The 14,959-nt window shown below is 29.9% G+C and overlaps 1 protein-coding gene across 3 annotated transcripts in view; it reads right to left on the minus strand.

Annotated features, from left to right (window-relative positions):
• Window positions 1–3,810: 3,810 nt before the first annotated feature.
• LOC111641197 (retinoic acid receptor RXR-alpha-A-like) overlaps window positions 3,811–14,959 on the minus strand; it is an 85,977-nt gene continuing 74,828 nt past the window's right edge. The window contains exon 8 of one of the 3 annotated variants that reach the window (XM_023387334.1): window positions 3,811–4,409. In XM_023387334.1, coding sequence (XP_023243102.1) covers window positions 4,171–4,409 — 239 coding nt within the window. In that variant the 3' untranslated portion in view covers window positions 3,811–4,170. The remainder of the gene's footprint in view (window positions 4,410–14,959) is intronic. The other 2 variants (XM_023387335.1, XM_023387333.1) reach the window with 2 other exon arrangements.

Below are 14,959 nucleotides of genomic sequence, written 5' to 3' on the forward strand. Positions count from 1 at the left end.
TATATATATATATATATTTTTTTATAAATAAAATTTGATAATATGCATTCAAAAATTTAAAAATTCATAAATAGTCTCATAATTTAACTTAGCAATAGTTATAATCTCTAAAAATCTGAGTAATTGACTATAATATCGGAAGTATGAATGCAATTCTTGTTATTACTGCTGTATGTTTTCGTTTATAAATATGTCAAATTTTATACTTCTATCTCCTCACCAATGGCTTTAAACAGAAGTTGTATATAAAGATCACTATAAAAGTTTCTTTTTCAAATAGAAAACACAATATTAAATATTTAACAACATATTTTCTTTAAACATAAATATAACAATTTTCAAGAAGCTCCACTGACTGATGTCAAGCAATCAATGTATATATATGGCCGACTCTCGGAAATTTGGACTTTCGAAATCCAGGTAACTCACCGAATTTGATGGCAGCCATATTTGGTGAAAACATTGGTAATCTCGTAATAAATTTTTAGAGGTTATAATTGTTAGCAAATATAGCAAATTAATGTCAAGAAGTNAAATATATATACAATCTCAGTAATCTGACATATATCTGACAGAGCAGTGTTTGATTAAGAAGATTATCAAATTACTGGAAGTAAAGCGAATTTAATAGTTTTCTCTTTTAATGATTAAATCATTGTGTTACCCAAACATGCCATTGTTGCAGGATTCCCACTAAATCTAGTGGGAAATTGAAGAGACCATGGGAAATTTAGTAAAAGATACAGTATTTTTGGTAGAAAATTTTAGGAGACTGATTTTTATATTGATATTTTACAATACTGTATCTTTTTTTGAACAACCTAAGGTGTTGAGCAGTGCAATCTTTAATACTGTGTTTAATTATTATAAATATAACATAATGTGGTCAAGCTACCTAGCCCTATATTTAATAATTATAATAATTACCATTCCAGAAGAAGATTAATCTGCTTTACCTAAAAAACTCACAACTTCCACTTGCCATACAGACACATTGTTTTTTTCTTTTGTTTTTTGCTATTTTCCTACTTTTAGATCAATTTTGTTATTTTAATCATTATTATTATAGTTCAAAAAGAACCTGGTTGATCAGACATAGTTTAGTTAATTCTCTTAGACATAGTTTCTCTTACATATGATTATATATTTAATTTTTAAATTTGAATAGATTTTTATAAATGACTCACTTCTCTAAATTTCTTTGTAAATGTTACAAAATTATTAATTACAATGAATCATTTTTAATCATGTGATATTCATCAAACAGGTAAAATTGCATTCAAATGTCTTTTCCAAAGTATCAAATGAAGAGACAATACTCTTATTTGAAAGAATTATGATTATTCTGTGACTTAATAGAGTGAATGTTTAGAATGAATCTTGGTTTAAAATTCAAGAAAGATCAATTTTTCACTTAAAAGAAATCATTTACTATATATTCTAATAAAAAAACATTTTGAAAACTCTGAAGCAATCTATAGAAACATTTCTATAAATTAATATTTAGAAAGATGTAGAAGGATGAAATATGATAACAGTAACAGACTTATTGAAGAAATCTCAAATAAGAATAGAATGGTATTAACTTCTGAAATGACAATGAAATGTCTTCAGCTTGACTGAAGAGATGATTTCATTACTTTCAAGTCAACTTGGATGCATGAGAGAAAAAATACATTATGCATGCTGAAGATTCTGATTGCTTATCTCTCTATCCATGTTTTGTATTTTTCACTTATCTTTTTTGTATGGAATATCCATCAGCTATCTGTTTTTAAAAGCCAATTTGTATGTATGTTTACTAATATATTTATTTTGTACCAGTGGAAGAGCATTTCATTTAAAAATAATATCATCATATCTTGCATAAATCTAAGTTAACTTTTTAATAAAATAATAATTAATATTCTGAATTTGCTTCAATAAACAATGATCCCTGTGATTATATGTTTTGGTACAACTTAAGAAAAAGCAAAAAATGGATAATGGACAATCATACCATCTTATTGAAGACTGATAAAAGCAAGACATTGATTATATTGAAACAGGATAAGCATAAATTGTTTCTGCTCAAATACATCAAGAACACTGACTGCAAATAGATAAATACTGATTACATAGATAAATTACAAACACATCACAAATATTATACATACAATGCTTGCTAAGAAGTTAAACATGGACAGGGTGGTGGTCGCCTCACCAGACACTCCTAAGGTATTTGCTTTCACTAAAACCCTTACACCATCCACTTCCCTCAGACCCATAATAGACAAAGTGAGATTCCTTATATGATTGCTAGAAAATGCTATAGGCAACCATGCATCAAATTTTTAAAAAACTACCATTAAACTGCCAGGAACTCCATGGAAATAGTGGATTCTTTCCAACAACTGAAATTAACCAATAACACTTTTGTTACAGTATTTGATTTCATTTACTTGTATCCATCAGTAAAACTACAACCATGTTCTTGCAACTTCAGGGATCTCTTATTACAAAAAATAGATTAACTCAAACACCACCATCAAATCTTGGAGCTCATGCACATTTTAAGTTACACTTCCTTCTTTCAAGTTACCACAACCACATAATTACAAAAGTGTGGAGTCCCAATGAACAGCCTATCTGGGGACCAATGCAAAATGGTTGTACACTGTTTAGAAGGAAAAGTTATGCTGGTAATCTTGCAAAATATTATTGTTTATAAGAACTATGTTGCTCACCTGTTGGTAATAAAGAAAACATGATATGATTTAGATGCCTTTTTAAAGCTTATGAATGATAACCCTTAAGGACTATCCCTTAAGCTAGATCAGTCAAGCAACAGTAAGGATCATTTTTTGGATATTAGCTTTCATCTTATCAATAGCTGCACACAAACAGGCATCTTTTACAAACCAAGCCAGATATTGCTCTTTACTCCAGCAAGTTCATGTAATCCATTATTATACAAGATAGCTGCCTTTGGAATGTTTACAAAAAAGGGCATTTACACACTGTGCAAACATGGAAGATATGTTAAAAGAGAAAGCATTTGGAGGCTGTTACAATAAAGCACAGTTATCAAAAAAATCTAATCCATGATCTTACTAAACCCTACTCCATAACTCCAACATATCAAACATACTAACCAAGGGAGCTCCAATATACAGATGCAAGCTTTTAACCCATTATGCATGGTTATTGAATATAACCATGCTTTATCACAGCTTATGCAAAGAAATAGTAAACAGCAGTGGTGCTAAATTATCCTACAAATACATCCCCAGTATATATAAACTACTCTAATGGGAAAGACAAGGCTGACAAATGCAGGGCAGCAGGGGTTTACATGGTAAAGGACAACAAATCTGTAATACATTGGTGGAGCCAATATATTCAAGATCTTTTTTTTAATACAATGCAAAATTCATAAGAGGCTACAAGAACATCAATATAATATATGGATAAATGGATGCCACTGCCCTGTTTATTTATGCCTCAGAAAATGATGTACAGGTAAACTCCAAAATGCCACTAGGCAATCCCAGCATACCAACCATCTCAGAACTCTAGAAGTGTTAGAGATTTACAAAGCTGAAATTAAAAGTGGGTACATCAACTCAAAAAAGAAAAAAGCTTCTCATATTCTTGACAGTACTTTTACAATAAACCAAGGTCATCTGCCATACTTTCAGAGCTACTATGCAAATATACCACTCACCAAACCATCACCAGTTCATGACACACACAAAAAAAAAAGAACTGGTGATGGTTTGGTGAATGGTATATTTACAATAACCCAGTTTTTGAGATATATTGAAGATGGCTGCTATGCAATTTTATGATTACATTGAATATCTATAATTTTTATTAATTTTAACTTATTTCTCATATATGTTACTTGGTATGAAATACATTATCCAACTTCTCTTTATTTGTAAAATATTTTGCTTTATATTTCATATTTTAAAAACATTATGTAATAATTTTTAAATTTATATCTTGTTCTTCAACACATTCCAATTTTAGAAAGTTGAATGACCTGAAGAAGATCCATTTGTAATCAAAAATGTCTGTCAAAATATTTTTGAAATTATATTAAATTTCTTAGTGGATTTACAAAGATTGTCTGTGGTATTCTGTATCCTTAATAAAATTTATTAGAATGTAAAAAGATACATTTACTTATGTTAGACTACCTGGATTATAGAGAACAATGGCTCGGAGACATCCCAATTCTGTCTTATCCATCTTCATCTCTCTCATTTTAGCTACTAACTCTGTAAGGACTCTATCAAATATGGTCCCGACACCAGCACTATGGGCACTATTTCTATGTACAACAAGTCCCGTAGCAAGAACAATACCGTCTTTCACATTAATGGACCGATGAGAAAAGGCAGCTATTAGTAATTCATTCCAACCTATAAAAAAGATTATATGTAATAAATAAATTTATTTTAAATATAAGAGGGCAGTTTTTTTTCAAGCTCCGATGGTCCATAAAACAAAGACAAGTGTAAATAACAAAATGGATGCTTTTGGTAATAAATTCATTTTGTTATTTACACTTGTCTTTTTTTTTTTATAGACCATCGGAACTTAAAAAAACAGCCTATGTATTAAAAATATATAAATGCTTATTAAAAAAACTCAAAAAACTTATAAACAATAAAATTGTGCATGTGAAAATTTGTGTGTGAAAAGCATAAATTTCTAAATCTTTTTTTAAAATGGAGAGTCAAAAATTTTTAACAAAATTTAATACTAAAACTATATCAAAGTGTCATTTCAGTATTAAATTTAAAATCATTTTCACAATATTATCATCAAAATTATTGTTTAATAAATAATTTAAGTAATGATTGATACTGAAAAGACCACAGCAAGACTATTCAAGTTGCAACCTCTGTCAAATACAACACCCAGTTGTATTGCAAATCTTGCTAACTACCAGTATATATATGACACTCAGGTGAAAATTTGTAACAACTTCAGTATGTATGCAGTGCTGGTTTGTTATTTGTTGGAGATATAACATTTCTAAGGATTTAATTATTAAAACTTCTTCATAGTATCTTGTAATTTCCATTTTTATGTAACTGGCTGATTATCTCTTCAACAAAAAATTTTTCTAATTATGTTGATATACAGTGACAAATTATTTCATCTTATCACCATACCTTTAAAACAAACAATGTTTTAGCCTGGGTTAACAGATCGTTCTGAATATAACTCATCCTAGACTGCAATTTCTTACTAACTAAAACACGCTCAAGAAAACCTTTAAATATGCAGCCGTATTTATTAAATTCTAACGTTTTCGGTCATATTCAATGACCTTTCTCAAGAAAAACAGAAAAAAATCGAACTCCGAACTTGAATTAACGATACAAGCTTGTATCGTTAATTCAAGTTCGGAGTTCGATTTTTTTCTGTTTTTCTTGAGAAAGGTCATTGAATATGACCGAAAACGTTAGAATTTAATAAATACGGCTGCATATTTAAAGGTTTTCTTGAGCGTGTTTTAGTTAGTAAGAAATTGCAGTCTAGGATGAGTTATATTCAGAACGATCTGTTAACCCAGGCTAAAACATTGTTTGTTTTAAAGGTATGGTGATAAGATGAAATAATTTGTCACTGTATATCAACATAATNGAAAACTCCACATAGCCAGCCTGTTGGACAGGAGCAAACCCATGACCAACTATCAAGGCAATTCAATTTTAATATCTATCTCAAATTCCATACAATTCCTATCTATCTAGAATTTCAAACAATTCAATTCAATATTTAAGTTTAAATTAGATACAATAATAATATATAAAAATTTTAACAAAGAAAAACTTTTGTTTTGTAGTTATGAGTCATAGAGGGACTTTCTTTCAATTTAGAAGGAAGTTCCCAAGGAGAGATGTTGACTTTGGTATCAACTCAACAAGGAAGTTCTCCTTGTTGAGTTATCTCCTTGTTCTGCTTCTCTCCTCAGGTGACTCAAATCATCCCTAATTATCGGATCGAATCCTATAAATAGGACCAAACACAAATGCCAAATCCTATAAATAGGACCAAACACTGGAACTGTTCTCAAGAAAGTTCATGTCTAAACCAAAAGGGTTTCCTGCCAAATGCAGGAAACTGTGTCCAGCCCACCAACAATTCAGAAAAAAATAAGGAACTAAAATGAGGTATTATATTTAACTCAATTATGTAAACTCTCTCTCTCATCAAGATAGATTTAGTGGATTGAATTTAGAGGTTTTGTCTTGAGTAATTGTTGAGATGGAGAATTTTTTATTTATTTTTCTCATTATACTGTTCTTATAGTTTTTATCATATATATATATATATAATTTTTATATGTAAATAAACATTTTTATTATTTTGTCATTTTGTTTTATGAATGTCTAACTCCATCATTGACCTACGTATCTCATGTAGCAATTAAACTAAACCCTCCTAAAACTCTGGATGATTCTAATATATCTTTTTCCACTCAGAAGATAATAAATTTGCAAGTTAAAGACACAGATTTTACAAATCTTTCTTCATTTCATTTCCATTTCCATGCTGAATGTGAAACAAGATTATCCCAGAGCCCTGGGTTCTCATGATATATATTGGAGTTATTGCAGATTTTCACTTCAATATCACACACATATGGTAGTAGCTAGCAAGATTTGCAATAAAAATTCTATTTCCAAAAAGTTACATAAATATAATAGTTACAAAATACAGTGGGTGATCGGTTAACGAACATAATCCGTTCCAAGACTTTGTTCACTATCCGAATTGTTCATTAACCGATTATTGATTTACTATAGGTTTCTATGGGAATTTGATTAATTCATTCTGGAGACCCCCAAAAAATAAAAAATACATACTTTCTTACTACATTTATTCATGTGTAATAATAAAAATACATATATACACGGTCTTGCATTTTTATTAGTCATGTTTTTTCCATTTGTGGATGTTAAAGAATCTGTCCAATGTCTATTGCTTTTCTGTCTTCATGATTTTTCAGAAGTAATTAATAGCATTGTAATTGTAGAGATCCTTAAGCCAATTAACCTCAACCTGGTTTAGATGCCATTTTAAGACCGTTGTTCTGACATCCTCCCATTTCTTCAAAAGATCTTTAATAGCAGATATCAGCATTAATCTGCTTTTGCAGAAAACATAAAAGAATTGTTTCTGTCAGAAATATAAAAGGCTGAAATTACAAGGGAAAATTTCAAAGTTCGGGTGAATACTATTCGATCAGTATATACTGGGTTGAACGTCGATGTTGACGTCTCCTGTGCTCCAAAATATTTTGAATTGTTGCCTGAAGACAAAGGAAGACCAATCGGTATTCGTTATTTTATGTCGCTTCTTCTTGTGTTTGTTCAGTGAAGTGTTCATTGTCTGATCATAAAAATCTTTTGTGAAAGTGTTCAATATCCAATTTGTTCGTTAACCGATCACCCACTGTACTAAGCTGACATTTATCTAAATCTGTAATCTATTATAATTCATTTTTGTTGTGTATTTCTATTTATTATTTTTTGTTTATATCTTAAAAAATATTGTATCTTCTCTTTCTATATTACTTGCTCTAACCATTTATAAACAGTGAAGCATTTTATAGCTTGATTTTTAGCCAGTTTGTATCAGTTTTAAAGTTTTTACTCCTTTTATTTGTCAATTTTTTCTATGGTTTTAGAAGTTTTGTTTTTTCATTTTATAGTTTTACTATGTTTTCAACACTTAGTTAATCCAGTTGTCACTATTAGTTATATTACAGTTTTATCATTATACGTAATAAAGATTGAAGAGAAGCATATGATCTTAAATGCAATTTCTTTTATAAAAAATAAAATCTATTTTTTCCATCGATAAAGTGTTCCTTTATAGTAAGTTCTCTGTAGCAAATTTGTGCTTAACTCCAAAGAACATAAAACCAAAAGAGAGAATGACAAGCAATAAGTACCATTTATAAACAATCCCTTTATTTACAATATCTGTTACATCAGTAAATTGACCACCCCCATAACGATAAAAACAAACACCACCATAACAAAACAAACACACACATGAATAGTAAAAAAATTTTAAATTAAAATAGTAAAAAAAATTTTTTTAAATAGCAACATACTAAAGTAATAAATAAAATTGAAAATGCAAAAAATATATAAACAATAATGAAATCATCATAAGACAAAATAAAATTTTCAACTTCAATAAACAATTATTTGTCACCATTCAGCCTACTAAATGGTGACAAAGAATTTTAAAATAAGAAATCATAAAATAAGGTTTAGTTTATTTGTATACAGCAGGGCTTCTTAAACTTTTTTTATTCACGACCCCATTTATGATTGTGATTTTTTTGCGACCAAAAATATAAAATAAAGATATACAGTATACAAATTTGCAAAAACAATAATGGTATACTACCACAGTTCACTCTTGTGTTACAATGGAACAGAGACAACTGAATACACTGAAAAGCGACAATACTACACTAGTTCACACTACAATCAGTGCTGCTGAATCGTTGTCTCGCTGCACCAGAAGTGACACAAAGCACAACTCACGAAACAAAGTGTGCCATTTTCAAACTCTCACAAATTATTTTCAATATTTTGCATTAAAATCTTGCAACCCCACAATTTCGCTAAGCAACCCCAAATGGGGTCACAACCCATAGTTTAAGAAGCTCTGGTATACAGCAATGCAACATGTAAACAATATTCCTCCCAGGAGGACTTTCTAAAGAAAACTGGCCTCTATTTAGGTGTTACAAATGTGAAGAAAATCTGGAAAACTCCACATAGCCAGCCTGTTGGACAGGAGCAAACCCATGATCTACTATCAGTATTTAGTGGTTTTATGCGCTCAACCACTGGTGAGCACATAAAATAACGACTCTTCTATTTGCCTCATATTGAGGATCACAGTAAAAACATGCTTTTTGGAAATATCTAATTATAATTAATATAAATTGTTATGAATTGATGACGTCCAAGTTATATATGTATTAATTTTTTTTATTAAGAGTCATGGCAGTGACTCCTCACCAAGTAAAAAAGTCACTGACTATATATACAGGAATCAGAGTTGCCAATTTTTGGGGTCTATTTTTTCATCTCCCAAACACAAAGTAAATCCAAATATTTCATTTGAAAAGTAATTATTGTCATAGGTAGTATGCAAAATTTCAAGATTTTCTATAAAGCAGTTGCCAAAATATAAAAAATTTAAAATTGCAAAAATAGCTGTATTTTCTTCTTCATCCATCACTGCAGACACTTGAAGAGAAAAACTAACCAATCTAGAAAGCTCAAATTTTGAACTTAAGCCTTTCTCTTTGTCAGTGAGGTGCTGGCAAAACTTCTGAATGAATAGTCAACGTTTATGGGGGTTTTCCATAAAGTTATTTCAGTTTTACGGCATAATTTTATGCTTATAAGGATAAAATTGCATTTAAACAAATGAATTTTATTTAAAATGTTACTCAGAATAACAAAAATCCCTAAAAATTTATGCCAATTAAAACTTATTATAACAATTTTTCTAAATGGCATATTGAAAGTGTTTGGTTGATGCTCAGCGTCAGCCACTGAGCTCCCACTGAACTGTTACATCATGTTATGTTGCAACGTAGTGACAGTTTAAATATATTTAGACATAAACATAGATGACATCATCATTTTGTTACATTATTGTTTCTATTGATAACATCAAAGATCAGGCCAATTTCCTCTATGGTGATTTTACTAAATTTTATAATTATAGACCTAAATAATAACGTAAAACTACACACCGGAGTTTACTAAATATTACGTACCTCCAAAACCTTTAACCAATGTGAATAAATTTAACATTACTAACGTTTTCAGACCCCTCCTGGGTCTTTCTTCAGGTAAAAATCGTCAAACCAGCCATTCGTTTCGAAAGAATTTTTTAAAACATCGAACAATAGAACGGCATCACGTGTTCCATATTCCCGAACGGTTAAAAGTTTCAGAGGTACGTAATATTTATAGACCTAAAGTAACATATAGGCCTAAATGGACTATCCATATTTGTGCTGACTTGTCAAAGACTTTGTAGATTTCTATCCTTTCCAGGTGTTTCAGCTGAAGCAGTTCCATCACATGGTATAGTAATCACATACGACAAGGCCCTCTGTTCTATCTATAAGGAATAGCCTGATGTAGTAAGCACCAAATTGTTTTTAGAAGAAACCCTACAATTTTCTCACTTCTTAGAAATGAAAAAGACCCCATTGAGAGAAAATAGTGCCTTGACCAAAACACCTGGAAAGGGTAGAAATCTACAAAGCCTTTGGAAGAGCAATGGTAGTTAACTTTGAAGAGACAGACTATTTCGTCAGCATGGAGAGCGCTATTTGTGCTAAAAATCAGAAGAAATTTCTACTAAAGAGATTAAGTCAAATTCTAATTCTTCTTCAGTGAAATGTAAATGCTACTTAGAACAAAAAGCGTAAGATCCAGAACTGAAGAAAAGGAAACTGAAAGAATGGTATTCAAAATTTTCCTGTTATAAAAGAAAAAGCTAAAGTTTCATATAAATTAAACTTCCACTCCAAAGCAGATGCACTGAAAATCAAATACTGATCAAATCTGATGAGGGGAAACAAAGCTTTAAATCCTTCACCCCAAAAAAAATTGGAACAAGAAAAATATACTGTGAACCCTAAGAAAAAACAATTTGAATGTGGAAAATATGCTGAAAAAACCTCATCTAGGAAAAAATTGGAACATGAAAAATATTCTATAAACTCCTTACTCAAGAGAAGATGAAAACTATGCTATAAAGCCTTCATCAAAGAAGAAAACAGAACAGAAAAAATTGTTTAAATTCTACACCTAAGCAAGCTGCAGCAAGAAAAATGTATGCTGAATTTCTTATTAAGGGGTTAAGAAGAAATTTCTAGTTATGTAAATAATTCATTAAATTTAAAAAGAAAAACAAATGTTGATCACTTGAGACAAAAGATAAGTAACTCCTATAGCTATAATAATAGATTTGATAGAAGTCTAAGTAAATTGAAATTTATCTTGAATTTTGACAGAAATGAAACATTGAAGAGAATACAGTAAGATCCCGCTTAATGCTGCCTCAATTAATGCTGATTTAATATAACGTGGTCTGCTCAAAGCCTAAAGAAAAGCTCAAAATTTATGCTGATTCAAATTATTGCAGTATTCTATTGATTTGTATATAATATGATTATTTCCAAACAAGAACCAATCAGCAAAAAGTGACAATTTGTCGTAGTACTGTACTTTTCTTAAATCTATGTTTGTTTGGTGCAATTTTGGAAAAAATATAACATCAGGGATGCCTTAGGCAATATCGACTTCGCTTGGCATGAATTCACTAATAAATGCATGAACAGAGTGTGGAAGAAGTTATGGCTGAAATTTCGTATTCAAGAATTCTCAACGAGAAGAGCCTATCGCTGTATCATTAGGTTGGCCAAATTGTCAACATAATCAATATAGCAAGGCAAGGAGATGTTGATGAGTAGTATATTGAGGAGTTACTGAGGCTTCTGATGAGAGCCTTACCAACTGACAGAACTGATAGAACAATGAATTCATGTAGAACTGGAAAATAGTGATTCTGAAAATGAAGAACCAAAAAATTTCTCTACAGATTTACTAGTAAAAGTTTGATAACCGAAATCGTTGATCAAATTGTAGTGAATGTTCCAGATTTTGAAAGGAGTGCAAAAACAAGATGAGGCATTTTGGATGCGATCTCCTGCTACCGACATTTGTTTAAAAAAAGGAAAAAACAACAAATGAAACTACACAACTTTATTGCAAAAAACAAGAATTTCAGAAGAGCCAGGACCTTCATCACAAAAAAATGAACTTTACATTTCTGTGTGCATATGCTTATGTATTATTTAACATATATTATTATGCAAATTAACATAAAAATAACTTAAAATTAAAGTAAAATCTATTTATTTTTGGTCACCTGTTCCCCTTTCCCTATTTACTCTGTGTTAAAATGTACTCGTTTAATGCTGTTTCATTTAGCACTTTGTCATCTAGGAACATATCCCCCACATTAAGCAGGATATTACTGTAGTTTCAAATCTTCAAAGTGAAAATCTTGATAATGCTGATGAACCTAGAGTAAAATCTGAAGCAATTCTGAAATGGTATTTAATATCCCAAGATAAAAATGTTAATTTTGTTAGATAAATGTTTTCAAAATTGGCTAATCAGTTTGAAGTATCACTTGATAAATTATCTGCTCTAAATAATTTGAATGATAAATTAAATGTATTATGTGGTCCAAAAAAAAAAATATTCTTCTCCATCTTAGTCCTACTTCTGAGATACTTCTTATTTACCATTAAATGAGATTTCAAAAACTCTGATTGTAAGTCCAGAAGGAAAAACAATGAACCTATTTTCAGAAATATTAGCAACTAAAAAATCAAAATTCCATTACTATAATTGTTCTGTAGTTTGTAACTTTACAGATTTAGAGTACTTAGCTGATAATATGATAATGATACTGGATATGTTCCTTAAAGGCCTGTTAAAATTTATCAAGACAATTAACAATTGTTCATATAACAAGTTAGAAAAAAAATAAGCATTCTAATATATATGTAACTTCACTACAAAGCCATGAATCCCATTTAATTTTTCTGAGGTTTATATCAGTTTATTTTCCTAAAATCAGATCATTTGTAAGAAATCTTTTTAAAATACAAGAGCACATCAAGGCAATTATTGATATTGATTTAGCTATATCTTCTGGAAACATTGAAAAACTTACCAAAATGTGTTCTCAACAAAAGTCAGAAGCAAAATAATAGCTACATTCAGGAATATATTGCCAATAAGCATTCTAAATAAAATTCCTTACATTGATACACCATCAGTTTTGAAATGTTTAAATGAATATGAAAACATTTTTGATACAAAGAGCAAAGTCATTTCAAATGGTCACAAGATTAAGTCATATGGCCAATAAAAACATGCCATATCACTCACTTATCCAAAATGTGAAAGGTTAAACATTTCATTTACAACTTCTTTTGGATGAGACATTGAAGAAATTATCTGAAGTCTCTGATCCTCTCAATAAAAACACCAAATTATTTATATTGGTAAAAGAATTACAAATGACGAAAAGAATTGTTTGGAAAAATGTAGTCAATATTAACTAAATTTACTCTACTTTAAATAACTTAAAGAAAACAATCTTCTTCTTTGAAATAGTTTTATTCTATTCATTTACCAAATGAGCCCAAACACTTACTGTTACTGTTGAGTACTGACAAAGAGTTCACAGAGTAATCTTTTCAAAACCAGGACCTTCTAACTCAAAAATGAAGTTCAGATGAGTTCTATTAGCATTTTATGATTCAGCCATTTTACACTGAAAGGGAAAGCTTTAACTGATCATCAATTTATCAAATGTTCAAAATCAATGCAGTTCCAATAAACTATACTGCTCCAGATTAGGATTTGAGATGTTTTTCTGATCTTTTTCCTTATGACAAATATAAAAAAACAAGAAGAAAGAAAGACCAGTACATTTAACACTGTGAGATGTTTCAAAAGCTGTTTTAAAATCAAAAATTTTACAATTTAACAGTATTTATTTCATTTATTGAATGAAGCTACAGTGAGATGATTAAGAAGTGGAATTTTTCTTAAGCTTAATGTATGCAAATTTAAGAAAATGACAGCAAAAGAATGTCTTGAAAAAAATAAGTAGTGAAGAGTTAGAAAAAAATTTGTCCACAATTTTTCATCAGCTAAGAAACATTGGATCATACTGGATAATGCCAAGGAACAATATAGAAACTATGACTCGGGAGTATGGTCCAACTACATGATTTCTTACTTTAAGTCCTAGTAAGTGGAATTGGAATGATTTAAAAAGTTAGTTACAAGAGATTAACAAACCAATGTCAATGGTAAATCAATTTCAGAAGTGGTTACTCTTGATCCTATTTCCACTTCCAGATTTATAAATCAAATATTTAAAGCCATGTTAGCATTTATAAATTCAAATAACTAACCATTAAGTTTGATTAGTCATTACTTTTTGAGATGAGGTATTCAACATTTTCACTTCATACTTAATACTATGAGTGAAAAATGCTTCAATCATTGATGTTAACACCCCTGAAAAGTTCCAGAATTTATAACCAAATATGTCACAGGCAAAATACCAAATAAGATAACACATTCTATGATTTATAAAACAGTTACACAATATCAACAACATTCTTGCAATTCTTATTGTCAGCATAATAAAAAAAAAACAAATAAAGACATAGTTAAAATATGTAGATTTAGTTTCCCTCAAACAGTGACTACAAATTTTGTGCTAAAGGATGTTGCAACAAGTATTTGGGGAAGATAAATCTTAAAATCTACGTGTAGATTACAGTAGAGCGTCGTTTATCCAAAAGTTGGTTATCCGAAAGAATTCCAGTCGGCAAATTTAAATTTTCGCTAGTGCTATGGTGCTGCAATCTGTGGCTATATCTTGGGCTACTCCAATATTTTTTTTGTTGATGTGTGTGTTTTAGCTGGCAGCACTGGCACTTTTGTGTGATGTTTTTCTGAGGACTGTGTGTCGTGCTGAATTGAATGTTTTTGATACTAGATTAACTTATAAAGTATAATTTTTTTGTTTTTATATTTTTCAATAGAAATAATTTTTAACGATACAATAGCCACAATTATTATTTTAAAAAGTTTACATTAAGCTTAACATCGACGAAAATTCAACGCGAAGCGACACGCAACAGAGAAAAATTTCAACATGGGATAGGTTAATATGTTTTTTTGTACATAATCAGTTATCTGAAAAATAAGTAATCCGAACAACCCCAGTCCCCAATTGATTCGGATAAACGACGCTCTACTGTATACGATCTACCTAGAACAAATTTCAAAACCATAATTAATGA

This window comes from Centruroides sculpturatus, unplaced genomic scaffold, assembly GCF_000671375.1.
Source record: "Centruroides sculpturatus isolate CEXI.00-Female unplaced genomic scaffold, Cexi_2.0 scaffold1386, whole genome shotgun sequence".
Lineage (NCBI taxonomy): Eukaryota > Metazoa > Arthropoda > Arachnida > Scorpiones > Buthidae > Centruroides > Centruroides sculpturatus.